General features: G+C 54.9%; 1 protein-coding gene and 2 pseudogenes across 1 annotated transcript in view; 1 reads left to right on the top strand and 2 right to left on the bottom strand.

The window, feature by feature from the left end:
• The window catches only part of LOC149360677 (uncharacterized), a 26,460-nt gene extending 12,355 nt beyond the window's left edge, over positions 1 to 14,105 (top strand). The window contains exon 2 of the mRNA XM_089575318.1: positions 14,091 to 14,105. Within this exon, the coding sequence (XP_089431444.1) occupies positions 14,091 to 14,105 (15 nt within the window). The remainder of the gene's footprint in view (positions 1 to 14,090) is intronic.
• LOC149360676 (uncharacterized) overlaps positions 1 to 18,352 on the bottom strand; it is a 31,820-nt pseudogene extending 13,468 nt beyond the window's left edge.
• Positions 18,353 to 22,649: 4,297 nt separating this feature from the next.
• Positions 22,650 to 25,781, bottom strand: LOC149360675 (uncharacterized; annotated as a pseudogene).
• Between the last annotated feature and the right edge of the window lie 326 nt (positions 25,782 to 26,107).

The following is a 26,107-nucleotide window of genomic DNA, read 5'->3' as shown; positions in this document are numbered from 1 at the left end:
CAGCAGCAGCAGCAGCAGCAGCAGCAGCAGCAGCAGCAGCAGCAGCAGCAGCAGCAGCAGCAGCAGCAGCAGCAGCAGCAGCAGCAGCAGCAGCAGCAGCAGCAGCAGCAGCAGCAGCAGCAGCAGCAGCAGCAGCAGCAGCAGCAGCAGCAGCAGCAGCAGCAGCAGCAGCAGCAGCAGCAGCAGCAGCACAGCAGCAGCAGCAGCAGCAGCAGCAGCAGCAGCAGCAGCAGCAGCAGCAGCAGCAGCAGCAGCAGCAGCAGCAGCAGCAGCAGCAGCAGCAGCAGCAGCAGCAGCACAGCAGCAGCAGCAGCAGCAGCAGCAGCAGCAGCAGCAGCAGCAGCAGCAGCAGCAGCAGCAGCAGCAGCAGCAGCAGCAGCAGCAGCAGCAGCAGCAGCAGCAGCAGCACAGCAGCAGCAGCAGCAGCAGCAGCAGCAGCAGCAGCAGCAGCAGCAGCAGCAGCACAGCAGCAGCAGCAGCAGCAGCAGCAGCAGCAGCAGCAGCAGCAGCAGCAGCAGCACAGCAGCAGCAGCAGCAGCAGCAGCAGCAGCAGCAGCACAGCAGCACAGCAGCAGCAGCAGCACAGCAGCAGCAGCAGCAGCAGCAGCACAGCACAGCAGCAGCAGCAGCAGCAGCAGCAGCACAGCAGCAGCAGCAGCACAGCAGCAGCAGCAGCAGCAGCAGCGGCAGCGGCAGCGCAGCGCAGCGGCAGCGGCAGCGGCAGCAGCAGCAGCAGCAGCAGCAGCAGCAGCAGCAGCAGCAGCAGCAGCAGCAGCAGCAGCAGCAGCAGCAGCAGCAGCAGCAGCAGCCAGCAGCAGCAGCAGCAGCAGCAGCAGCAGCAGCAGCAGCAGCAGCAGCAGCAGCAGCAGCAGCAGCGCGGCGGCGCGGCGGCGGCGCGGCGGCGGCGGCGGCGGCGGCGGCGGCGCGGCGGCGGCGGCGGCGGCGGCGGCAGCGGCGGCGGCGGCAGCGGCGGCAGCGGCGGCAGCGGCGGCAGCGGCGGCAGCGGCGGCAGCGGCGGCAGCGGCGGCAGCGGCGGCAGCGGCGGCGGCAGCGGCGGCGGCAGCGGCGGCGGCAGCGGCGGCGGCAGCGGCGGCAGCGGCGGCGGCAGCGGCGGGCGGCGGCAGCAGCAGCAGCAGCAGCAGCAGCAGCAGCAGCAGCAGCAGCAGCAGCAGCAGCAGCAGCAGCAGCAGCAGCAGCAGCAGCAGCAGCAGCAGCAGCAGCAGCAGCAGCAGCAGCAGCAGCAGCAGCAGCAGCAGCAGCAGCAGCAGCAGCAGCAGCAGCAGCAGCAGCAGCAGCAGCAGCAGCAGCAGCAGCAGCAGCAGCAGCAGCAGCAGCAGCAGCAGCAGCAGCAGCAGCAGCAGCAGCAGCAGCAGCAGCAGCAGCAGCAGCAGCAGCAGCAGCAGCAGCAGCAGCAGCAGCAGCAGCAGCAGCAGCAGCAGCAGCAGCAGCAGCAGCAGCAGCAGCAGCAGCAGCAGCAGCAGCAGCAGCAGCAGCAGCAGCAGCAGCAGCAGCAGCAGCAGCAGCAGCAGCAGCAGCAGCAGCAGCAGCAGCAGCAGCAGCAGCAGCAGCAGCAGCAGCAGCAGCAGCAGCAGCAGCAGCAGCAGCAGCAGCAGCAGCAGCAGCAGCAGCAGCAGCAGCAGCAGCAGCAGCAGCAGCAGCAGCAGCAGCAGCAGCAGCAGCAGCAGCAGCAGCAGCAGCAGCAGCAGCAGCAGCAGCAGCAGCAGCAGCAGCAGCAGCAGCAGCAGCAGCAGCAGCAGCAGCAGCAGCAGCAGCAGCAGCAGCAGCAGCAGCAGCAGCAGCAGCAGCAGCAGCAGCAGCAGCAGCAGCAGCAGCAGCAGCAGCAGCAGCAGCAGCAGCAGCAGCAGCAGCAGCAGCAGCAGCAGCAGCAGCAGCAGCAGCAGCAGCAGCAGCAGCAGCAGCAGCAGCAGCAGCAGCAGCAGCAGCAGCAGCAGCAGCAGCAGCAGCAGCAGCAGCAGCAGCAGCAGCAGCAGCAGCAGCAGCAGCAGCAGCAGCAGCAGCAGCAGCAGCAGCAGCAGCAGCAGCAGCAGCAGCAGCAGCAGCAGCAGCAGCAGCAGCAGCAGCAGCAGCAGCAGCAGCAGCAGCAGCAGCAGCAGCAGCAGCAGCAGCAGCAGCAGCAGCAGCAGCAGCAGCAGCAGCAGCAGCAGCAGCAGCAGCAGCAGCAGCAGCAGCAGCAGCAGCAGCAGCAGCAGCAGCAGCAGCAGCAGCAGCAGCAGCAGCAGCAGCAGCAGCAGCAGCAGCAGCAGCAGCAGCAGCAGCAGCAGCAGCAGCAGCAGCAGCAGCAGCAGCAGCAGCAGCAGCAGCAGCAGCAGCAGCAGCAGCAGCAGCAGCAGCAGCAGCAGCAGCAGCAGCAGCAGCAGCAGCAGCAGCAGCAGCAGCAGCAGCAGCAGCAGCAGCAGCAGCAGCAGCAGCAGCAGCAGCAGCAGCAGCAGCAGCAGCAGCAGCAGCAGCAGCAGCAGCAGCAGCAGCAGCAGCAGCAGCAGCAGCAGCAGCAGCAGCAGCAGCAGCAGCAGCAGCAGCAGCAGCAGCAGCAGCAGCAGCAGCAGCAGCAGCAGCAGCAGCAGCAGCAGCAGCAGCAGCAGCAGCAGCAGCAGCAGCAGCAGCAGCAGCAGCAGCAGCAGCAGCAGCAGCAGCAGCAGCAGCAGCAGCAGCAGCAGCAGCAGCAGCAGCAGCAGCAGCAGCAGCAGCAGCAGCAGCAGCAGCAGCAGCAGCAGCAGCAGCAGCAGCAGCAGCAGCAGCAGCAGCAGCAGCAGCAGCAGCAGCAGCAGCAGCAGCAGCAGCAGCAGCAGCAGCAGCAGCAGCAGCAGCAGCAGCAGCAGCAGCAGCAGCAGCAGCAGCAGCAGCAGCAGCAGCAGCAGCAGCAGCAGCAGCAGCAGCAGCAGCAGCAGCAGCAGCAGCAGCAGCAGCAGCAGCAGCAGCAGCAGCAGCAGCAGCAGCAGCAGCAGCAGCAGCAGCAGCAGCAGCAGCAGCAGCAGCAGCAGCAGCAGCAGCAGCAGCAGCAGCAGCAGCAGCAGCAGCAGCAGCAGCAGCAGCAGCAGCAGCAGCAGCAGCAGCAGCAGCAGCAGCAGCAGCAGCAGCAGCAGCAGCAGCAGCAGCAGCAGCAGCAGCAGCAGCAGCAGCAGCAGCAGCAGCAGCAGCAGCAGCAGCAGCAGCAGCAGCAGCAGCAGCAGCAGCAGCAGCAGCAGCAGCAGCAGCAGCAGCAGCAGCAGCAGCAGCAGCAGCAGCAGCAGCAGCAGCAGCAGCAGCAGCAGCAGCAGCAGCAGCAGCAGCAGCAGCAGCAGCAGCAGCAGCAGCAGCAGCAGCAGCAGCAGCAGCAGCAGCAGCAGCAGCAGCAGCAGCAGCAGCAGCAGCAGCAGCAGCAGCAGCAGCAGCAGCAGCAGCAGCAGCAGCAGCAGCAGCAGCAGCAGCAGCAGCAGCAGCAGCAGCAGCAGCAGCAGCAGCAGCAGCAGCAGCAGCAGCAGCAGCAGCAGCAGCAGCAGCAGCAGCAGCAGCAGCAGCAGCAGCAGCAGCAGCAGCAGCAGCAGCAGCAGCAGCAGCAGCAGCAGCAGCAGCAGCAGCAGCAGCAGCAGCAGCAGCAGCAGCAGCAGCAGCAGCAGCAGCAGCAGCAGCAGCAGCAGCAGCAGCAGCAGCAGCAGCAGCAGCAGCAGCAGCAGCAGCAGCAGCAGCAGCAGCAGCAGCAGCAGCAGCAGCAGCAGCAGCAGCAGCAGCAGCAGCAGCAGCAGCAGCAGCAGCAGCAGCAGCAGCAGCAGCAGCAGCAGCAGCAGCAGCAGCAGCAGCAGCAGCAGCAGCAGCAGCAGCAGCAGCAGCAGCAGCAGCAGCAGCAGCAGCAGCAGCAGCAGCAGCAGCAGCAGCAGCAGCAGCAGCAGCAGCAGCAGCAGCAGCAGCAGCAGCAGCAGCAGCAGCAGCAGCAGCAGCAGCAGCAGCAGCAGCAGCAGCAGCAGCAGCAGCAGCAGCAGCAGCAGCAGCAGCAGCAGCAGCAGCAGCAGCAGCAGCAGCAGCAGCAGCAGCAGCAGCAGCAGCAGCAGCAGCAGCAGCAGCAGCAGCAGCAGCAGCAGCAGCAGCAGCAGCAGCAGCAGCAGCAGCAGCAGCAGCAGCAGCAGCAGCAGCAGCAGCAGCAGCAGCAGCAGCAGCAGCACAGCAGCAGCAGCAGCAGCAGCAGCAGCAGCAGCAGCAGCAGCAGCAGCAGCAGCAGCAGCAGCAGCAGCAGCAGCAGCAGCAGCAGCAGCAGCAGCAGCAGCAGCAGCAGCAGCAGCAGCAGCAGCAGCAGCAGCAGCAGCAGCAGCAGCAGCAGCAGCAGCAGCAGCAGCAGCAGCAGCAGCAGCAGCAGCAGCAGCAGCAGCAGCAGCAGCAGCAGCAGCAGCAGCAGCAGCAGCAGCAGCAGCAGCAGCAGCAGCAGCAGCAGCAGCAGCAGCAGCAGCAGCAGCAGCAGCAGCAGCAGCAGCAGCAGCAGCAGCAGCAGCAGCAGCAGCAGCAGCAGCAGCAGCAGCAGCAGCAGCAGCAGCAGCAGCAGCAGCAGCAGCAGCAGCAGCAGCAGCAGCAGCAGCAGCAGCAGCAGCAGCAGCAGCAGCAGCAGCAGCAGCAGCAGCAGCAGCAGCAGCAGCAGCAGCAGCAGCAGCAGCAGCAGCAGCAGCAGCAGCAGCAGCAGCAGCAGCAGCAGCAGCAGCAGCAGCAGCAGCAGCAGCAGCAGCAGCAGCAGCAGCAGCAGCAGCAGCAGCAGCAGCAGCAGCAGCAGCAGCAGCAGCAGCAGCAGCAGCAGCAGCAGCAGCAGCAGCAGCAGCAGCAGCAGCAGCAGCAGCAGCAGCAGCAGCAGCAGCAGCAGCAGCAGCAGCAGCAGCAGCAGCAGCAGCAGCAGCAGCAGCAGCAGCAGCAGCAGCAGCAGCAGCAGCAGCAGCAGCAGCAGCAGCAGCAGCAGCAGCAGCAGCAGCAGCAGCAGCAGCAGCAGCAGCAGCAGCAGCAGCAGCAGCAGCAGCAGCAGCAGCAGCAGCAGCAGCAGCAGCAGCAGCAGCAGCAGCAGCAGCAGCAGCAGCAGCAGCAGCAGCAGCAGCAGCAGCAGCAGCAGCAGCAGCAGCAGCAGCAGCAGCAGCAGCAGCAGCAGCAGCAGCAGCAGCAGCAGCAGCAGCAGCAGCAGCAGCAGCAGCAGCAGCAGCAGCAGCAGCAGCAGCAGCAGCAGCAGCAGCAGCAGCAGCAGCAGCAGCAGCAGCAGCAGCAGCAGCAGCAGCAGCAGCAGCAGCAGCAGCAGCAGCAGCAGCAGCAGCAGCAGCAGCAGCAGCAGCAGCAGCAGCAGCAGCAGCAGCAGCAGCAGCAGCAGCAGCAGCAGCAGCAGCAGCAGCAGCAGCAGCAGCAGCAGCAGCAGCAGCAGCAGCAGCAGCAGCAGCAGCAGCAGCAGCAGCAGCAGCAGCAGCAGCAGCAGCAGCAGCAGCAGCAGCAGCAGCAGCAGCAGCAGCAGCAGCAGCAGCAGCAGCAGCAGCAGCAGCAGCAGCAGCAGCAGCAGCAGCAGCAGCAGCAGCAGCAGCAGCAGCAGCAGCAGCAGCAGCAGCAGCAGCAGCAGCAGCAGCAGCAGCAGCAGCAGCAGCAGCAGCAGCAGCAGCAGCAGCAGCAGCAGCAGCAGCAGCAGCAGCAGCAGCAGCAGCAGCAGCAGCAGCAGCAGCAGCAGCAGCAGCAGCAGCAGCAGCAGCAGCAGCAGCAGCAGCAGCAGCAGCAGCAGCAGCAGCAGCAGCAGCAGCAGCAGCAGCAGCAGCAGCAGCAGCAGCAGCAGCAGCAGCAGCAGCAGCAGCAGCAGCAGCAGCAGCAGCAGCAGCAGCAGCAGCAGCAGCAGCAGCAGCAGCAGCAGCAGCAGCAGCAGCAGCAGCAGCAGCAGCAGCAGCAGCAGCAGCAGCAGCAGCAGCAGCAGCAGCAGCAGCAGCAGCAGCAGCAGCAGCAGCAGCAGCAGCAGCAGCAGCAGCAGCAGCAGCAGCAGCAGCAGCAGCAGCAGCAGCAGCAGCAGCAGCAGCAGCAGCAGCAGCAGCAGCAGCAGCAGCAGCAGCAGCAGCAGCAGCAGCAGCAGCAGCAGCAGCAGCAGCAGCAGCAGCAGCAGCAGCAGCAGCAGCAGCAGCAGCAGCAGCAGCAGCAGCAGCAGCAGCAGCAGCAGCAGCAGCAGCAGCAGCAGCAGCAGCAGCAGCAGCAGCAGCAGCAGCAGCAGCAGCAGCAGCAGCAGCAGCAGCAGCAGCAGCAGCAGCAGCAGCAGCAGCAGCAGCAGCAGCAGCAGCAGCAGCAGCAGCAGCAGCAGCAGCAGCAGCAGCAGCAGCAGCAGCAGCAGCAGCAGCAGCAGCAGCAGCAGCAGCAGCAGCAGCAGCAGCAGCAGCAGCAGCAGCAGCAGCAGCAGCAGCAGCAGCAGCAGCAGCAGCAGCAGCAGCAGCAGCAGCAGCAGCAGCAGCAGCAGCAGCAGCAGCAGCAGCAGCAGCAGCAGCAGCAGCAGCAGCAGCAGCAGCAGCAGCAGCAGCAGCAGCAGCAGCAGCAGCAGCAGCAGCAGCAGCAGCAGCAGCAGCAGCAGCAGCAGCAGCAGCAGCAGCAGCAGCAGCAGCAGCAGCAGCAGCAGCAGCAGCAGCAGCAGCAGCAGCAGCAGCAGCAGCAGCAGCAGCAGCAGCAGCAGCAGCAGCAGCAGCAGCAGCAGCAGCAGCAGCAGCAGCAGCAGCAGCAGCAGCAGCAGCAGCAGCAGCAGCAGCAGCAGCAGCAGCAGCAGCAGCAGCAGCAGCAGCAGCAGCAGCAGCAGCAGCAGCAGCAGCAGCAGCAGCAGCAGCAGCAGCAGCAGCAGCAGCAGCAGCAGCAGCAGCAGCAGCAGCAGCAGCAGCAGCAGCAGCAGCAGCAGCAGCAGCAGCAGCAGCAGCAGCAGCAGCAGCAGCAGCAGCAGCAGCAGCAGCAGCAGCAGCAGCAGCAGCAGCAGCAGCAGCAGCAGCAGCAGCAGCAGCAGCAGCAGCAGCAGCAGCAGCAGCAGCAGCAGCAGCAGCAGCAGCAGCAGCAGCAGCAGCAGCAGCAGCAGCAGCAGCAGCAGCAGCAGCAGCAGCAGCAGCAGCAGCAGCAGCAGCAGCAGCAGCAGCAGCAGCAGCAGCAGCAGCAGCAGCAGCAGCAGCAGCAGCAGCAGCAGCAGCAGCAGCAGCAGCAGCAGCAGCAGCAGCAGCAGCAGCAGCAGCAGCAGCAGCAGCAGCAGCAGCAGCAGCAGCAGCAGCAGCAGCAGCAGCAGCAGCAGCAGCAGCAGCAGCAGCAGCAGCAGCAGCAGCAGCAGCAGCAGCAGCAGCAGCAGCAGCAGCAGCAGCAGCAGCAGCAGCAGCAGCAGCAGCAGCAGCAGCAGCAGCAGCAGCAGCAGCAGCAGCAGCAGCAGCAGCAGCAGCAGCAGCAGCAGCAGCAGCAGCAGCAGCAGCAGCAGCAGCAGCAGCAGCAGCAGCAGCAGCAGCAGCAGCAGCAGCAGCAGCAGCAGCAGCAGCAGCAGCAGCAGCAGCAGCAGCAGCAGCAGCAGCAGCAGCAGCAGCAGCAGCAGCAGCAGCAGCAGCAGCAGCAGCGGAACCCGCACCTGAGTCGAGAGCGCCGACCCAGGTGGCTTAGCTCGGAGCGGGACCATGGCCGCTCCTCGAGCCGAGGCCGTAGCACCGTGCGAGATCGCAGCCAGAGCCGATCCAGGGATGACTGTTTCCCGCCGCTCAACCGGTCAACGGCCAAGCCGAAGCAGCAGCAGCAGCAGCCGCCGCAGAAACAACAGAAGAAGGGCGGCGTCAAGGTGAGCTGGGGAGCGGGCTCTCGAAACCCACTGATTCCGCACTCGGATCAAGATAATATTACGCGTAACTCGAAAGAAATTAAAGCACTAAGAGAGGAGAATGCACATATCCGAAAAAAAATCGATGACCTCATTAAAGAGATGCAGGCTCAGAGAACAGGGCACGTACCGCGGCCCCCGACCCCGGCGGCCGAAGTGCAACGATCTCCAACCCCCTTAGCAGTGAACCCCGAAGAATTAAGAGCTTTCATGCAGCGCATGGAGGATTTCATGATTCGCACCGAAGGACAGTTCCGCCAAACTCATGCAAGATTAGATGCCATGCAGGTCCAACTCAACCTCTCAGAACAGAACGTCACATTACTACAGCAAAAAGTTGCGTTGCAGGACCAAAGTTTCCGCAACCACGTCAAAAGTCAAAATACGCAACGAATAACAAACGAGGCCCGGGACAGGCTCATACACGAGCGCCGTTTCGGAACTGAAGGCTCCAATCAGAACAATGCCCAAAACCATGGCTAAACAAACTCCACTAGAAATCTGGCAATGGAACTGCAGGGGGTACCAGCAAAAGCAGGGACTCCTAATGCAGTTTTTACATATGCAAGGCTCCACACCTGATATAATAGCTTTACAGGAAACTAACACGACACCGTCACTCAGGGGATATACGTGCTACGATAGCGGACGCACGGCAACCTTGGTCAGCAAAAAGTTGGTAGCCATAGCCCATGACCCAATTCCCAACACCAAAATTGAACACTTAGTGACGGAAATTATTCCCAAAAAGAAGCGTAAGGAAAAGAGTGTCTTTCTCGTAAACCTCTATAGCCCGCCTCGCCAGCGGGACGCGAATTTTGATACACTCTTTCTAGGGGCCAGCAAACTTGCGAAAAGCAACTCGTTGCTTATTGTAGGCGACTTCAACGCTCGCGCACAGCAATGGGGATACCCCACTAATAATCACAAAGGTATACAGGTCGAGGACGCGGCGGAAGCTATCCAGTGTACCCTCTTAACAGACGAACTTCAACCCACGCGCCTTGGCACTTCGATCTGCCCGGATACGTGTCCGGATTTAACGTTTGTCAGGGGAGTGAAGCACGCAACGTGGGAGAATCTGCTGGAGAATCTAGGCAGTGACCACTATATCCTGAAGACCACGATAGCAGTCACCAACATCAAGCGCAAGCTCGGCACGGCGAAGATCACCAACTGGCCGGCTTTCCGCAAGGCTTGCGCGGACCTGGAAGGGGGGATTACTTCCATAGATGATTGGTGCCAACAACTTAAAGACATCCAGAAGCGGTACACTCAGGAAGTGGATCGCACCGAGCAAACACCAGAGGTGGACCCTCGGCTCATCAGGCTATGGGAGGCACGTCGAGGACTCACCAAGCGCTGGAAGAAGCAGCGCTTTAACAGGAAGCTCAAGCTCAAGATCGCAGAAGTCACCAAGATAGCGGAGGAGTACGCGACCCAACTGGCCAGGGAGAGCTGGCAGCAGTTCAGTAGCTCGCTGGACGGCACCCTCAGCACGGCCAAAACGTGGCGTATACTCAAGACCCTCCTCGACCCTACCCAAACCAGGGCCGAAAGCGGGAAAGCTATCCGCAGACTCGTCCACACCTTCGAGGGTACGGAAGAGGAACTACTAGATAAGGCCAAAGAGAAATGCTACGGCACGACCTTGCCTGCGGCATACGCGAAACCATACCTGGGGAAACCGAACACCCACTTAGACAGGCCGATCACCAGGGAAGAAGTGTTCGCTGCCATAAAGGCATGTACGCGCAACACTGCGGCGGGAGCAGACAAGATCCAGAACGCACTCATACGCAACCTCTGCGACGAGGCGGTCGACCAACTGACCACCTTCCTCAACGGGCACTAGGCCGCAGGAACGGTTCCTGAAGAGTGGAAGCATGCAGAGGTCGTAATGATCCCCAAACCGGGTAAGAAACTCCAGATCGAAAATCTCCGACCTATCTCACTCACCTCCTGCCTAGGCAAGCTCTACGAGCGAGTCGTTACTCGGAGGCTCCAAAGCTACATGGAAGACGAAGACCTGTACCCCCACAGTATGTTCGGCATCCGAGCCCACCTCTCCACCCAGGACATCCTCTTACAACTCAAAGAGGAAGTCCTCACCAACGTCCCGAGCGTAGGCGAGAACGTGGTTATGGCCCTCGACATCAAAGGAGCCTTTGACAACGTTAGCCACATGGCTGTAATGGAAGGACTCGACAACCTCCACTGCGGCGAGAAGATTCACAGCTACGTGAAGGCCTTTCTCTCCAACCGCACTGCAACGGTTGGGCTCGGAGACCTTCGCAGCGCTAAATTTTCGACCGCCAACAAAGGCACACCTCAAGGGTCCGTCATCTCGCCACTACTTTTCAACGTGGCCATGATCGACCTCGCGAGACAGCTCGAGAAGATCGAAGGCATACAGCACGCAATATACGCTGACGACGTCACGGTCTGGGTTACCACTGGGTCGCTCGGCCAGAAAGAAGAACGACTGCAAGCAGCGGCTACCTGCGTGGAAGAATATGTCAGTGCACGAGGCCTCGCCTGCTCCACCGAAAAATCAGAACTCCTGCGAGTCCACAAGCGGAAACACAAGGAAGGGTCCCTCAATGTCTCCCTCGAAGGACAGCTAATTCCCGAACGAGACAAGATACGAGTCATGGGAATGTGGCTGCAGAGCAACCAGCGATGCGGCCATACGCTCGGCCTTCTCAAGCAATCGACCACTCAGGTCGCCAGAATGATCACGCGCGTGTCGCAGAAGCGGAGCGGCATGCGGGAGGGGGATATCCTGCGCCTGGTTCAGAGCCTGGTGGTCAGTCGCGTGGGTTACGCCCTCCCGTACTTCAACCTCAACAAAGGAGAAGTGGATAGTGCAGATACCATACTGCGCAAAGCTTACAAGACAGCCCTGCATCTACCAATAAACACCTCCAACGAAAAACTACTGGCTCTTGGAATTCACAACACCTTCGAAGAGATCAAAGAAGCCCAACTGGTCACGCAGTTAGCTAGACTCCAGCAGACTCCTTCGGGGCGCTCGCTCCTTAGGCGACTGGGGCTAGGCCGAACTGCGGAATTCGAGAATCGTACTGCGAGCATACCGGATGCAATTCGCCAGACGCTAAAGGTTCGCTCCCTTCCCCGGAACATGGACCCCAACTTGCATGCTGCCCGTAGGGCAGCCCGGGCGAGGTATGTACAACAAAATCTAGCTACAAAATCCACAACGGTATACACGGACGCGGCTCCGTATACAGGAAGCTCACATAACAGCACAGTGGCGGTAGTTATTGATTCGAACTTAAAGGAATTAGCTAGCGCCTCAGTGAGGGATTGCACGGTAACCGAAGGGGAGGAGCTGGCCGTAGCTCTAGCGGCGGTAGCCGGTTATCGAAGCAACATGTCCCTTACCATCCTTACAGATTCGAGAGAAGCGTGCCGTAACTACATGAACGGCCGCATAGGTCGCGCCGCGCTCCGGCTCCTCCATAGCGCGACCCCACCAAAAGTCACACATAGCATTTACTGGGTGCCAGGACACACCGACATAGCGGGGAACGAACGCGCCGACGAGGTAGCTCGAGGGTATACGAGCCGAGCTTCCTCCCAATCGGACGATCTACCCGACCGAGTCAGCCCTACGTACTCATTCTCAACTACTAAAAGGGGGTACGGATCCGCTATCCGCCGCCTCATCCTGATCTAAATCAACTAGAGGCAGTGTATTGGCGAAGATTGGAGACAGGAACATTCCCAAACCTGCATATCCTTAGCAAGATTTACCCGACGCAATATCGGGACACTTGCCCGTGGTGTGGCAGCAAACCATCGTTGTACCACATCACGTGGGAATGCAGTAAAAACGACAACTTTCGCAAAGACCCGAGTGCAGAACAGTGGGAGAGCCGGCTCTCCAGCGGCGATCTGGGTTGCCAACAAGGTCTGATCCAGCGCGCCCAACGAGCAGCGAAGCTCAGCGGTGCCCTGGAATAGGGGCACCGACCCTGTGAGAAGAAGGAAGATGGACCTCTTCTTTCTCGTCTGCTACTAGCACCTTTCTAGAGCAATAAAAGTCTTTCCTACCTACCTACCTTAAACTTCGCTGTATGAAATTTAGTGGCCTACCGGCTTTGGTAACCACATGATCCACGTGAGCATTCCAGGAACAGTCATCTGTTAGTATAACACTTAAGTATCTGTAAGTACATTTCTGTGTGATCAATTCATTACTTATGCGATACTGAGCTTGGACTTTGATTTTTTTCGTGAAAAACAAAGATGAGCGCATTTCTCCGAATTCAAAGACATTTTCCATTTCAGACACCAATCGTGGATAAGTGTTAGGTCAGTTTGGAGTTGAACGACATCATTGGCGTTGTTAATTTTCCTGTACAAAACGCAGTCATCTGCAAACAGACGTATACTTCAGGAGATACCGAGTGAAATATCATTTATATAGATTAAGAACAGGAGTGGCCCCAGGACCGACCCCTGTGGGACCCCTGATGTCACATCAACGTAATCTGAACATACACCGTTTAGGACTACGCGTTGGTGGCGGCCGAGCAAATAATTCTGAATCCATATTATAACAGCTGTGTCCAGATTCAACATTTTTAGTTTATAAAGAAGGAGTGGGTGTGACACAGTGTCAAACGCTTTCCGAAAATCCAGAAATATGCAGTCTGTTTGGCCCCCGCGGTCAACTTCAGATACAAGTTAGTGATGAAATTCAACAAGTTGAGTAGTACATGATAAACCTTTCCGGAACCCATGTTGTTCTTTCATCAGCAAATCATTCTTTACCAGGTGGTTCATTATTTCTGTGTATAAGATGTGCTCAAAGATTTTGCATGAAACTGATGTTAGAGAAATAGGCCTGTAATTTGACACATCTTTTCTTGATCCGCCTTTGTGAATCGGAACCACATGAGCTATTTTCCAGTCGTGTGGTAAAAGACCTAAATAAGGCATAGATACTGTGAGATAGGATGAGCACAGTTCTTTAGCAACCGGGGTGATATGCCGTCTGGACCACAGGCCTTTGATTCATCTATATCTTCTAAGAGAGCTAGAATCCCTCTTACACTTATTTCAACTGGAGGCATTGCTGGCGCATAACTTGTGTAATGTTGGTGACTGTTGATAACGTTGGGGGAGAAAACAGACTTGAAGTGATTATTAAAACACGTTGCCTTCTCTAAGTCACCTGAGATGACCTGTTGATTATAAACGATTTCACCTACACCAGATGAATCTGATCCACACTCCGTTAAGTAGTGCCAAAAAAGTTTAGGGTTTTTCTTCATTTTAACGTCCAGCGTTTTAAAGTACTCCTCTTTCGCAGTTTTTAGTTTATCTTTGTGCTTACGTGTTAGTAGAAGTAATCTGCTAAAGTGATCTTCACGTTTTGTTCTCTTAAACTTGAGGTACGCACGCCTTCTTTTCCTTATCATTTTTATCAAACTGGCAGTCACCCACAGCTTTCTGCGTTTCTTCAGTCTAGCTGAATCTATACTTGGCACGTGTGCATCCCTCAGTTCAAAAAGTTTTTGCTCAAATAAACGCCATAATTCATGAATATCGCACTCATCATAAAAGCACTCAAAAACGGGCAAGTGATCTTGTAATTTTTCGGACATTCTAGCATAGTCACCTTTATCGTAAAAAAAGACTTGCCTTGACTCACATTTCTTTTGCCTACTATGCGATGCTTTTATGCATGCAATGACCGCCTGATGATCACTAATGCCTGGAATAACATGAACAGCATTAACTTGATCCGGAGAGTTGGAAAAGAAAAGATCTAAAACATTTTTATCCCTAGTTGGTTCCTGAACGTACTGTACTAAGCCAAAAGTATCTATGATGCTCTTCATTTCTATATCGATTCCACAACCTGTTGTGGTTACACACATGCCATCACCCCAGTGCAGATCCGGCAGATTGAAATCACCCCCGAGCAATATCGGTTTTTGGGAAACCTCGGAAATAATTTCATAAAGTGATTGCAAAGTGCTCAGATCAGAACCGGGAGGGCGATAAAATGATCCAACAGCGTATGACGAGTTGTCGTGCAGCGTAAGTGTACACCATATTGATTCAATATCATTGTAATCGGCATCTAGTAATGATGATCTTAAAGAGGAATGCACCAATAGAAAGACGCCGCCGCCAAACCGGGATCTGTCTTTGCGGTAAGCAATGAATTCTTTAGGAAACACCTCGCTATCCCTGATTGATGCATCTAACCATGATTCAGTACTAAATACTATGTCTGCCTTTACAGACTCTAGAAGACTAGCAAACTCATCGACTTTATTTACAATGCTTCTGCAGTTAACGATTACGGCAACTAAATCTCGCTGGAGGCTTTGCCTTGGATGGATGGGGCGTCATCGTTTCATGGCGGGAACAACCACCTGCTTTTCTTTGTACCACGTAAAAGCCTTTCCCTTCAGAATAAGTTTGTCGTACTTTAGTTTTATCTTGCTTTTGTCGGCCTCCTGAATTTTTGCGTATTCCCACAGTCGCTTCCGAACATTACGTGTCTCTGTTGAATAATCTTGATCCACGCTATACTCAGAACCCTTAAACTTTTTCGCGCAACTCATGACTTCTTGTTTCTCTTTATAGGTGGCAAAATTCATTATTATAGGTAGTGCAGTCTTATCACTGAAACGCCCGACACGGTGCGCCCTTTGTACACTTTTCAATTCGATCCCTAGCATTGACTGACAGATGCTTTTGATTAGGTTCTCAGATTCTTCCCATGTTTCTGATTGGTTGCTGTCCTTAACGCCATAGAAGACAAGGTTTTGCCTCCGACTTTGATTTTCAAGATCGGTATTCTTGCTGTGCAGATCCTTTACCACTCGCGTTAAGTGTTCAATAACATTAGCCTGTTCAATAACCAATTTGTCGAGAGCGTCAATCTGTTCTCCAGCTTTGTCAAGTTTACTGCTTATACCCCCTATGATGGCTTGATGCTTAGCGATCCTCGCGTCGATGTTATCTAACTTAGCCATAATAGCTGCCTGACCGCTTTGTAAACTCTTAAGCAGTTCCACCTGACATTCTCTAAGAGGGCCAGGATTGAGCTCAATATCTTCGGAAAGTAGCATCAGCAGCACCAGGTACAACACCCGATTCACAATCAGGCGAAACTGCTTGCAACATACAAGTTCGCGTACTCGTCTGCTACGAAAAACAGAAGCACTTGACGTGGGTGGAGCCGGCAATGCATACAGAGGTTCTCGTATCACAATAGGATAGCGGTAACTAACCTGCATGTGCAACAGCAGCGTGAGGCGCATGTCGGCAAGCGTGCCGGCTCCAAATCCCACGTAGCCAAAGCGCAGCGGGTTTAAGTAGGCTTGGTTGTAGTCACGTGGCTCCTGATGCTCGAAGAAGATTGGTGGGTCGCAGACAATGGAATCAGTGTACGAGTGAAGCTTGGAAACGTTGATAACCAGCGATCCCCTCTTGTCGACGGTGGTCGACACGGCGGTCAGCTTCGAACCGCGCGTGGCCGATGAAAAAGGCTCGATGAGGCAAGAGGACATCGCCTGTCCTGTCGGGCCGACCACAGCCGAGGTTCCGAGCGTAAAGAAGACCTTCATGTGCAACAGCAGCGTGAGGCGCATGTCGGCAAGCGTGCCGGCTCCAAATCCCCGTCTTTGTAAGGCCCTTACAGGGCTTAGGATAAATTGCATGGCCGGATTGGTATAATTCAGTAATCTGTCGAAAAGTGAGGGCCGGGTTGGGTTCAGGATCCGTTTCGCAAGGGTCTGAAGGCGTTGCCTGGAGAGTGAGCGCGCGGGCAGCGGCATCTGCCGTTTCATTGCCTTTGAAGGCCCATGTGAGCAGGAGCCCAGACGATCGTTCGAGACGCGGGGGCCCCGAGGTAGTCGCTATTTTGAAGGATACGATACGCAAAGAAAGGAATGTATCCCCGTTGAATATTTCTGCAGGCCCCTCTCGAGTCAGTAATGATGACTCGCGATTCCTGGTCTGCGGCGGCTACCCCAGTGGCGGCCTCCTCCGCATGTGTTATGTCTCGAGCTAGGAACGTTAGGCCGTTCACCACGACGTTTTGGTGGACGCCTGCGGCCGTGTACCACCCCCCATGGTGAGGGCCGGAGGCGTCCACGTAGAAGATTCCGTGTTTGTTTCCATAGTGGCGGGTCAGTGCTTCTGTCCGCGCAAGGCGCCTGCCACTGTGGTCGTCACGTGTCATGTTGGCCGGAAGAGGACGCACGTGCAGGGCGTATTTATTTATTTATTTATTTATTTATTTATTACCTCAAAGGCCCCGGTTGTGGGGCATTACATGGGGGATGGGCGGATTACATGCAGATTATATAAAGATTACAGAGTACATAAAGATTACAGGATACATAAAGATTACAGGATACATAAAGATTACTGATTACATAAGGACGGCCTCAATCTTTTTCTTGAAGTCGATGCAGTTGACGATGTGTACGGCTTCCGGCGGCAGATCGTTTCAGTCCCGAGATGATATGACAAAAAAAGAACGGAAATGAGATGTAGTTCTTGCAGCGGGTGGGTATACGGTCTTGATGTGGTTGTTGCGGCTAGAAGGACAATGAGCTGTTTATATGATAGATGATACTAAAGGTGAATGATAGAACTTGTGGAATAGGCATAGTCGAGATATTTTTCTTCTAGTTTCAAGGTTAGGCAAAGTTGCTCTGGATTTTAAAGAGGACACGCTAGTATAGTAAGAGTAGTCACAATAAATAAAACGGATAGCGCGGTTTTGAACTTTTTCAGGGATTATAGAAAGGTTAGATTGATGAGGATCCCATACTGCTGATGCGAATTCTAGTTTAGGTCGGACGAATGTTTTATAAGCTAATAATTTGATAGAAGGGGTAGCAAAACGAAGATTTCGACGTAGGAATCCAAGGGTGCGGTTAGCGTCGTTGGCGATGTTCGTGATATGCGAAGACCATGTTAGGGTATGAGTTAAGGTGATGCCAAGATACAGGAAAGAACAGATGATATCTCAGTACCGAAAAGAACATATTTTGAGGGAATATGGGATTGCCTGCGATGAAAAGAAATCATACATGTACATGTTTTAGTAATATTCAGGGACATTAGCCAATGCTTGCACCAAGTTTCGATTTGGGTTAGATCAGTTTGGAGGGTGTCAGAGTCAGTTCTGCTGGTAATAGGGCGGTAGATTACACAATCGTCGGCAAATAATCGGATGTTCGAGTTGACTTTAGAGGGACGATCGTCAATGTAGATTAGAAAAAGCAAGGGTCCAAGCGCTGTGCCTTGTGGTACACCTGAAGTAACGGGGGAAAGAGGTGACGATGATTTGTTCGCGCAGACAAATTGCTCTCTGTTGGTCAAAAAATTTTGTAGCCATTTTAACACCAAGTGGCTAAGGTTAAGACGTGAAAGTTTTAGTAGTAATCTTTTGTGGGATACCTTATCGAAAGCTTTTTCAAAGTCAAGGAAGAGCGTGTCAACGGGAATGTTTAAGTCAAGATGAGAACTAAGATCATTAATAAAAAGGGCTAGTTGGATGTCACAGGAAAGTCCTTTTAGGAAGCCGTGTTGGTTAGGAAGGAAAAAACTTGACCGAAACTAAAAATTTAACGATGTGAGAATAAATAACATGTTCCATTAGTTTTGAAGAGATGCTCGTAAGAGAAATAGGGCGGTATTTTTTACATGAAAACGATGAACCTTTCTTGGGGACTCGAACAATCTTACCGATTTTGCAGTCTTGCGGAAGCACGCCTGATGATAATGACTGTTGAAAAGATGGCACAAATTGACACTAACCACGTTTTTAGTATATTTTAGCACTTTAGAGTTCAAGCCATCAATGCCAGATGACGATGACACTTTCAATGATTCAATTAGTTTCCCAATACCATTGCTATCGAACAAAATGTCTGGCATAGCTGGATGATCGAAGACAGGGAAGTGTGGTAATTCGCCGTCCGGTTCGTTAGTAAAAACTGAACAGAAAAAAGAATTTAGAACGCGACAGACAACATGTTCCGGAATGAGATTATGCTCCTCATCATGTAAAGTAATAGGTGTGTTCCGTGAAGGATTAATGGATTTCCAAAACTTGTAAGGATTAGTGCGAAGCATAGAAGGTAATACTGATGAAAAAAAGGAATCTCCAGACTTCGGGGATGCGTACGCACTCTTCCATCAGTGTTGGGTGGTGGATGTGTAGTCGTGCTAATAGGCGGTGTCTCGACGGCGTCTTTGAAAGTCTTGTGTATTGGTTGGTCAAGTGTGCCTCCTGGAGCTCCGCGTAAGTGTTTACCATCCCCAGGCCCATGAGGCGCTGGTTGGACGTGTTCACCGGGAGATCGAGGGCACGCTTGTACATCTTTCTGAGAATCATCTCGAGGGCGTTCTCGTCAACCTTGCGCAGGTGATATAGTAAAGAGTCGAGTAGAGTACTCGACTGCTCACGAAAGCATTCGCCAGCCGCAAGGCGTCTTTGCACCGTAACCACACGCGTTTGTTGGAAACCCGGCGGACCATCCGGTCAACCTGGTCCCCCACCTTGCGCAGTTTGGCTAGTGTTGTAAAAACCTGTCGATGTTAGTGGATAAGAAGACCAAGTACTCTGATCTCATTTTGTTCGGGTATCGGGCCACTGGCCAGAGATAGTTCAATTTTGGTGTTGCACTTAGGCGACGGGCGAATGTGCACAAATTCGGATTTGGACGCGGAGCATTGAAGGCCACAGCGGCGGGCGTAAGCGTCCACGATCTCCGCCGCTTTTTGCATGTTGGCTTCAATGTCCCCGGCCGATCCATGTTTGGCACAGATGGTTATGTCGTCAGCATACAGCGCATGCTGGACGCCCTCGACCTGCGCCAGCTCAGCCGGGAGTTTCATCATGGCCAGATTGAAAAGTAACGGCGCGAGGACCGCGCCCTGTGGTGTTCCTTTCGTTCCCAGCTGATAGGGACCGTGATCTTCGTCTTGAATTCGGATGAGAAATTGTAGATACGAGAGAAATTGCTTCATATATTGAAATGTGTTATGTACAGTTGGTTTGGGAGAGATGTTGCAGGATAATTTCGTGTGCGACGTTGTCGAAAGCACCCTTCAAGTCTAGGGCGAGTACTGCCTTATCGTTAAAGGGGTATTGGACAGGATACAGTATTTCTCGATCGAGTTGAAGCAGAACATTCTGCGCAGACCGGTGCGGGCGGACACCGAGCATGGTGTCTGCGAATACATTTTGGTTTTCCAGAAACCCAGACAGCCTGTCCCGCACCATGGTCTCCATCAGCTTTCCCGCACAAGACGTGAGGGAGATGGGGCGGATGTTGTCTGTGCTTATGGCTTTGCCGGCTTTCGGAATGAAAGTTAGCACGGCGGTCTTCCATTCTATCAGGAGGTGTGCCTCACGAAGCCAGATTGAGTTGATGAAAGCGAGGAGGGTTTCGCAGGCAGGGTCGGGAAGATTGGCAAGCAGTTTCACAGTTATCTTGTCCCGGCCCGGTGCCGTTCCTCGTTTCATTTTAGCCAGGGCCGCCTTCAGGTCGTGCAGCTGGAACGGCTCATCCAGCTCCGCGTTGTCTGAACCTGCATACGAGTACGCGGTCCCTCGGGGCTTCTGCTGACTGCAAAGATACTGGTCGCGAAGTTTGCACGCTAATTTTGAAGTATTTCCATCGACGCTATGAATAGCTGGTTAGAGATGTTTTTGTCTCGGCGCGAGTTTGAGCCGGGTCAATTAGGGCGCGGAAGAGGCGCCACGTGCCCCGGCTAAACATATGTCTGGCCGCCGTGTTACAGCGGTTCACCCAGTTTGAGTCGGCGAGTTGGGCCGCGTATTCTGACGCTCGCTGGGTGAGCTCGGTGACACGAATTGTTGTTTTTTAGAGCGCAGCTCCTTGGCGTCCGTTCCTGGGTTTCGCGTCGGCGTCGGCGTCGGCGTCGGCCTCGTAACCAGCTCCGCCCCCAATGTCACGCTTTTCAATTGGTCGAAATGCTCGTGACGTCACAGTGCGCGAATTTCAAATGGGGCCAATTGTACTTTGGCTAGTAAACATGCAACCAATCAAAGGGATCGTATAGTGATGCTGCAACTAAGTTGGACTGAGTTCAGTTAATTGCTTAATTAATCAATTAGCCTAATTAATATAGAGGAGAATGAAGAGGTCAGAAGAAAAGAAATGAAAGACGCGCGCCGCAGCGACAACAGCGTCCGCGGAAAGAGACGCTGCTGAAAAAAACAGATAAGTACGAAGCCGCGTTCCCTCCACCACCACGCACTTCCCCACTCAGTAAGACGTTGCTCGTTTCATATACGTTGTGTCGAACATCCTAGACAGTTCCAACAATTGACATGTTAATGACAGAACACGATGGATAGAAATACAATAATATAAATATGAAATAGCCTAATTAACCTTTCTAGTTAGACGGCATAAATCAATAAAACCGAGAACGAAATTGGTCGAGTTGGGGAATCGAACCAGGGTCTCCGGAGTGCGATACGAGCACGCTAGCCACTCCGTAATGCCAGCTGAATGGTTTGGAATGAACAAAGGCGCGTCTAGCTAATACGGCGTCTTCGTTCACTCCAATCTTCCCCCTTTCCCTTACGGCGAGGTGCAGGTGTCCACCCAGATATGCGAGAGAGATACATTTCCTTTCCTCAAAAATTAAATTTACCGTCCAGCAAGGCGTACAGCAGAATTGGCGATGGCGTTCTGTGGACTCCCTGGCAGCGTTGCAAGACGCTGTCGCGTTCCACTCTTACAGGCGAAGCTTAATATGTTAACCACACATCAGTAACACACGCAGACAGCCGATGGACGCGTCATTCGCTGGCAGCACTTGATTCATCATTCACAACCACATTCTTAACGTACGCTCCCTTGCCGCACATGCCAAGGACGTACACCACGATCACATTCTGCGCCATTCCTCTGTACTTTGCTTTGCTGAAACCTGGATGGATCCCGAAGAGCCTCTCGAAATCATAGATTTCCTATACTGCTGTGGTGCTCGCAGAGACCACAACAGAGCGGCGGGAGTCGCTATCTACTTGCGCACAGGTCTCTCTGCAATACCAGTCGAAATGTCTGGCACGTCACATGAAGTTGGCGAACTGTGCGCCGCAAAGTTGCCCAACGGCTTGCTGGTAGTAGCTGCCTACTTCGCCCCTACCGCACTCACGAAAGACGTCGTGCACTTCCTGCAACTCGCATTAACCGTCCATCGATCCACACCGATGTTAGTAGTGGGGGACTTTAATGTTGACATAAAGACAAACAGCAATTTCCTAACACTTATGCGGGAGAACATCCCGTTCCTCTCGCTCGTAACGCGTCCCACGGCTGTGACAACCTCGCGAGGCACTTGTATAGATCTCGTCTTTGAGAATCAAGCATTGGTGTACCAAGTCGAACATATATCAGTCTATTTCTCCGACCACAAAGCTTCCTTCATGACTAGCCGCCGCGGTGGCTCAGTGGCTATGGTGCTCGGCTGCTGACCCGAAAGACGCGGGTTCGATCCCGGCCGCGGCGGTTGAATTTCTTTGGAGGAGAAAGTTTAGAGGCCCGTGTGCTGTGCGATGTCAGTGCACGTTAAAGAACCCCAGGTGGTCGAAATTTCCGGAGTCCTCCACTACGGCGTCTCTCATAGCCTTAGTCGCTTTGGGACGTTAAACCCCATAAACCAAACCAAACCAAAGCTTCCTTCATGACTGTCAAGAACTGTTAGTGGAGTCTTTGTTAAATGAATACGTGTGAAAAATAAAAAAAAAATTCTGTGATAGCGCATACATGTGTTGCTCGATTTCTTTGCCTCAATCTATCGAAAAGGTGAAACAGCTTATTTGCTGCTCTCAAATTTCGCATTAGGAAGTAACGTAATCGTCGGTAATTTTTTTTTCTATTGTGTTTTGGCGGCGCCATCTGCGGACAAGGCTGTGCCGCGCCTCCCAGAGGTGCAGAAGGTTGTTGTCCACCTCCGGCGTTGCCTCCGAGAGTTGAAGTTGAGTTTCCGTCAAACGAAAGTGTGTAACCAATCCTTGTGTCCGCGCGTCGTATCCTTGTTCGTGCATAGAGGCTGAATTGATGTAGCTTTGCCGGAATTTATTCCAGTCAGGGAGCCGCGCTTCTTCATGGGGTCTTGCCATTGGTTTAATCGTTACGGTGGTATTGATAAGGCAGTGGTCACTACCGAGGATTCCCTCCGTGTTGGCCCACTCTGCGTGTGTAATGTTTTTGGTAAAGGTAAGGGTCGGACACGTATCCCGGGTCACGGAGTTACCCATCCGCGTTGGATATGCAAGGTCGGTGTGGAGAGTCAGGCCCAGCGTGCATGCAAGCTCCGCTAGCTTGCGTCCTCGCTTCTCCTCACGCACGTAACCCCAAAGCGTACTGTGGGCGTTGAAATCGCCTACAATCACAAGGGGGTCTCTGCCCGCAGCCTTTAGAGCGCGGCTAAAGAGTGCTGCGAACGTTACATTTTTGAGTTTGAGTGTGGGGAGTGGTGTATCGCGTTTCTTGAGCGGAAGGAGTGTCACCACCACGTACGAGTATTCAGTGCGAAGTTCCAAGTCGACTAGAGTAGCTGTATAATTTTTATTTTCACAGACGCACGAAGAGGGGTACTGCTGGAAGGTGACGTAATTTTTAAGGGCTGCGCCTCTCCCTGGCTCCTGTAGGGCAACCACCGCCGGAAGCGAGTCGAGGGTTGAAAGGAAACGTCGGAGATCCACCCACTTTGCGCGGGAGCGGAAGCCCCGAGAGTTCTACTGAACAATTTAGACGGCGGTAGCCGAATTGGTTCTTGGGAGCGCCTGATATTAGGGCTGCTCGCCATAGTCCTTTAGGTCAGCGCTGTTTAGGTTAAGGACGGGTTGTAGCGACGCTGCTCCGAAGCCAGCACTCGCGATGAGGGAAGCGTCCTCCACAGCGGAGAGCGAGCAGCTGTCGTCGTCGTCGTCTACCTAAGGGGTGCGCCTCGGAGGTTTGAGAGGGCGCCCGGATACGTCCTTGTAGTGACCGCCGGGCCTGTGCGAGGGGCGCGAGGAATGCACAATTTGTTGGGCAATCATTGCGGGGATTGTCTCTTGCAATTTAGAGGTGGCGTTGACAACTATTGAGATTTGGATTTCTATTCTGGCGAATCGGTCGTCTATTGCCCCGAAGCGGGCCTCGAAATGGGCTTGCAATGCGGTCTCCGCGCTAATTGCCGCCTTCGGCACCACGAGCTTACTCTCCATCTCAGCCGCGGGAGAACAGGAGGGAGAAGGTAGCTGGTGCATTTTAGATTCCAATTCGTTAATTTTCTTTAGCAGTATCTCGTTTTGGGCCCTGAGTGCTGCTGTTTGATTTTGCTCGGCGCTGCGCTACCCAGGGAGATGAGTGAGAAAGGGGGAGGACGAAGCAGCCCCGCCCGCACCACTCACCAGGTGTCCGGTTTTGACAATGTCTGCCCAGGTCGACGGTAGCTTGCCAGCACCTCTGGGAGGTGGCGCCAGCTTCTCGGTGTTTGAGTACTAAGAGGTATTTGGAAAGGAATAATGGTGCCTGGGCTTTCTCTCTGGAATGCGGTTCTGTGCTTAAGGGCAGCAGTTCAGTCGAGATTAGACGTAAATCAGAGAGCTGTTGGAAGATTAGCACTAGGTTCCCACGGCAAAACCACAAACGAGGCAGTACAAGGGGATATGGGCTGGGCATCGTTCGAACCACGAGAAGCTAAGAGTAAAATACTCTATGAAGAACGCCTGAGAAAATTGGACGATAACAGGTGGGCAGCTAAGGTATTTAAATATTTATACAGAAAGAGCGTTGACTCACAGTGGCGGAAAAGAACTAGAAAACGAACTAGTAAGTATGCAGGTCATGAGGACGGAGAAAGAAAGAGCAATAAACGACAGGTTAAAAACGCGGAAGTTAAAAATTGGATGAATTCAATGGAAAAGAAACATAGTGTAGAACTATATCGATACTGGAAAAGGCAGATCAGGAAAGAATTTTTCTATGATAACTCAAGAGGCAGTGCCCTACTTTTTGAAGCTAGGTCAGGGTGTCTTAGAACGCGCAGGTACAAAAAGAAATTTTAACGAAGAAGATGACACATGTGCAGTGTGTGGTAGATCTGTGGAAACAATTGAACCCTCATAATCAAATGTGATGGTATCCATCTGGATGTCGATACAGGCGCAGTCACTCTTCCTGAGGCCCTTGGGTTTAAAGATAACAATGGTCATGTAAATAAATCTGCAGTGGAAGTTAGCAAAAAGCGATTGGAGGATTGGTGGCTGAAAAGCAGAGATGTGGCATAAGGTTAGAATTGTGGGAAACCGTAGGTAAAGATGATGGCGATTCTTGGTGAGAATTGCGAACACAGTAAACAGAAAAAAAATTTTAAAAAAGAAGGGCTGAGCATGGTGGCGGTTGCCACCGCCCCGTTTCAAAGGGGGCGCTTCCATCCATCCATCCATCCATCCATCCATCCATCCATCCATCCATCCATCCATCCATCCACCCATCCATCCATCCATCCATCCATCCATCCATCCATCCATCCATCCATCCATCCATCCATCCATCCATCCACCCACCCAACCCATCCATCCATCCATCCATCCATCCATCCATCCATCCATCCATCCATCCATCCATCCATCCATCCATCCATCCATCCATCCATCCATCCATCCATCCACCCATTCATCCACCCATCCACCCACCCACCCACCCACCCATCCATCCACCCACCCACCCACCCACCCACCCACCCATCCATCCATCCATCCATCCATCCATCCATCCATCCATCCATCCATCCATCCATCCATCCATCCATCCATCCATCCATCCATCCATCCATCCATCATCCATGGAGGTTGGAGGCCCGAGATGGCGGCTTTTCTTCTTGGGCGCCGATTTTTCTTGCCCATTTGGGCGGCCATTTTTGGTGTGCGAAATTTTGCCACACAGTCGCGTGAGTTGGTGGCATGGGCGGCACCGCACACAGAATACCGGGGTACACAGTTGTGAGGGGCCCTCACCCCATCCACTAGCGGAGCTTGGAGTCCGCACAGTCTACACGTGTCCGGCTGCAGGTTCGGACATGCATCCGCGCGATGCCCTACGGCCCCACACTGGCCGCAGGCTGGGATAGTTTGTAATAATTTTGCCAAGACACCACCATGACGTCATAATGCACGTAACGGGGCTTCTCCTTACCCGCGAAGGTGATGCTGGCCTTTTTGGATGTTCCAAATTTCCGGATTTCCACGATGGTGCCGGCGCGCCAGCCCACTCGCTGTTGGAGACTTTCTGTGGTCTCCGTGTTAGTGACCACGATCACTCCGTGGAACGTGTTGCCGCCGTCTTGTCTCAGGTAACATTGAAGCTTGACCGATCCCTTCTCGGTATTAACTGCTAAGTCCCCGATGAGCCGGACGGCCGCCTCGATGTTCGAGGTACGCACGATTATGATGTTTTGGTCTAGCGAGGGCAGAACGGAGATGGCACGGCCCGTTCCGGCCCGAGGTACGCCGAAATAGCGGTATAGTAGCCGGTTTCCGTGAACGCCTCGTGAAGGGACACACTTTCTTGGGGCTTTATCACTACAACGTAGTCTTCAGGAGCGGGTTTGAGCATTGAATGCGGCTTTCAGTTCGTGAACGCCTTGCCCTTGCTTCCCGTGGCGCGCGTGGCGGGAGCTTTCATGTTTGCGACCGATGCGACAGCGGCCGAGGCGGCGCCGAACGTTGCATCCGCGGGCTTGGTCCTGATATTGGCGTGCAGCCGCTTGAAGCAAAGCTTGACTCCGAATTTTGGAATTAAACCGCCAAAAATGTGTCGCCGATGGTGGGGACCGAAGTCCACGCCATCGCCTCAGGGTCGTAGGCGCGTAATTGAAGCACGGAGTTCTTCATTTTTACTCGGAGGGCCGAGTCCAACCGGCCGAGCGTCGGCATTGCCGTTAGGCTTAACGATGGTAGCGACGCGGTCGGTCGAAAATCGGCCGTAAATTTGAAGAAAATGGGCCCACGTGGCCGATTATGGTATCCGGTTGTTCCGCTCAAGGTTCCGGATCAATAGACGCCAGTTTGCCGGGGTAAGATGATTTGGGTCGCAGCCCCAGCCGAAAACCGGCGGAGCCAAAACACACACGTCTGCTCACGTCGCGCGCTCAGACGCCGTTTCATGCGCCTAACTCACCAGTTCGGCTCTCACCCACGCAGTGAAGCTTTTCACTTCAAAATCATTCCGCGTCGTAGCTTCGATTAGTCTACAAGGTTTT

This window comes from Amblyomma mixtum, chromosome 2 (genome assembly GCF_055824585.1).
Source record: "Amblyomma mixtum isolate Tamu chromosome 2, ASM5582458v1, whole genome shotgun sequence".
Classification (NCBI taxonomy): Eukaryota; Metazoa; Arthropoda; class Arachnida; order Ixodida; family Ixodidae; genus Amblyomma; species Amblyomma mixtum.
Note: the sequence above shows the minus strand (reverse complement) of the source record. Positions and strands in the feature narration are given on the sequence as shown.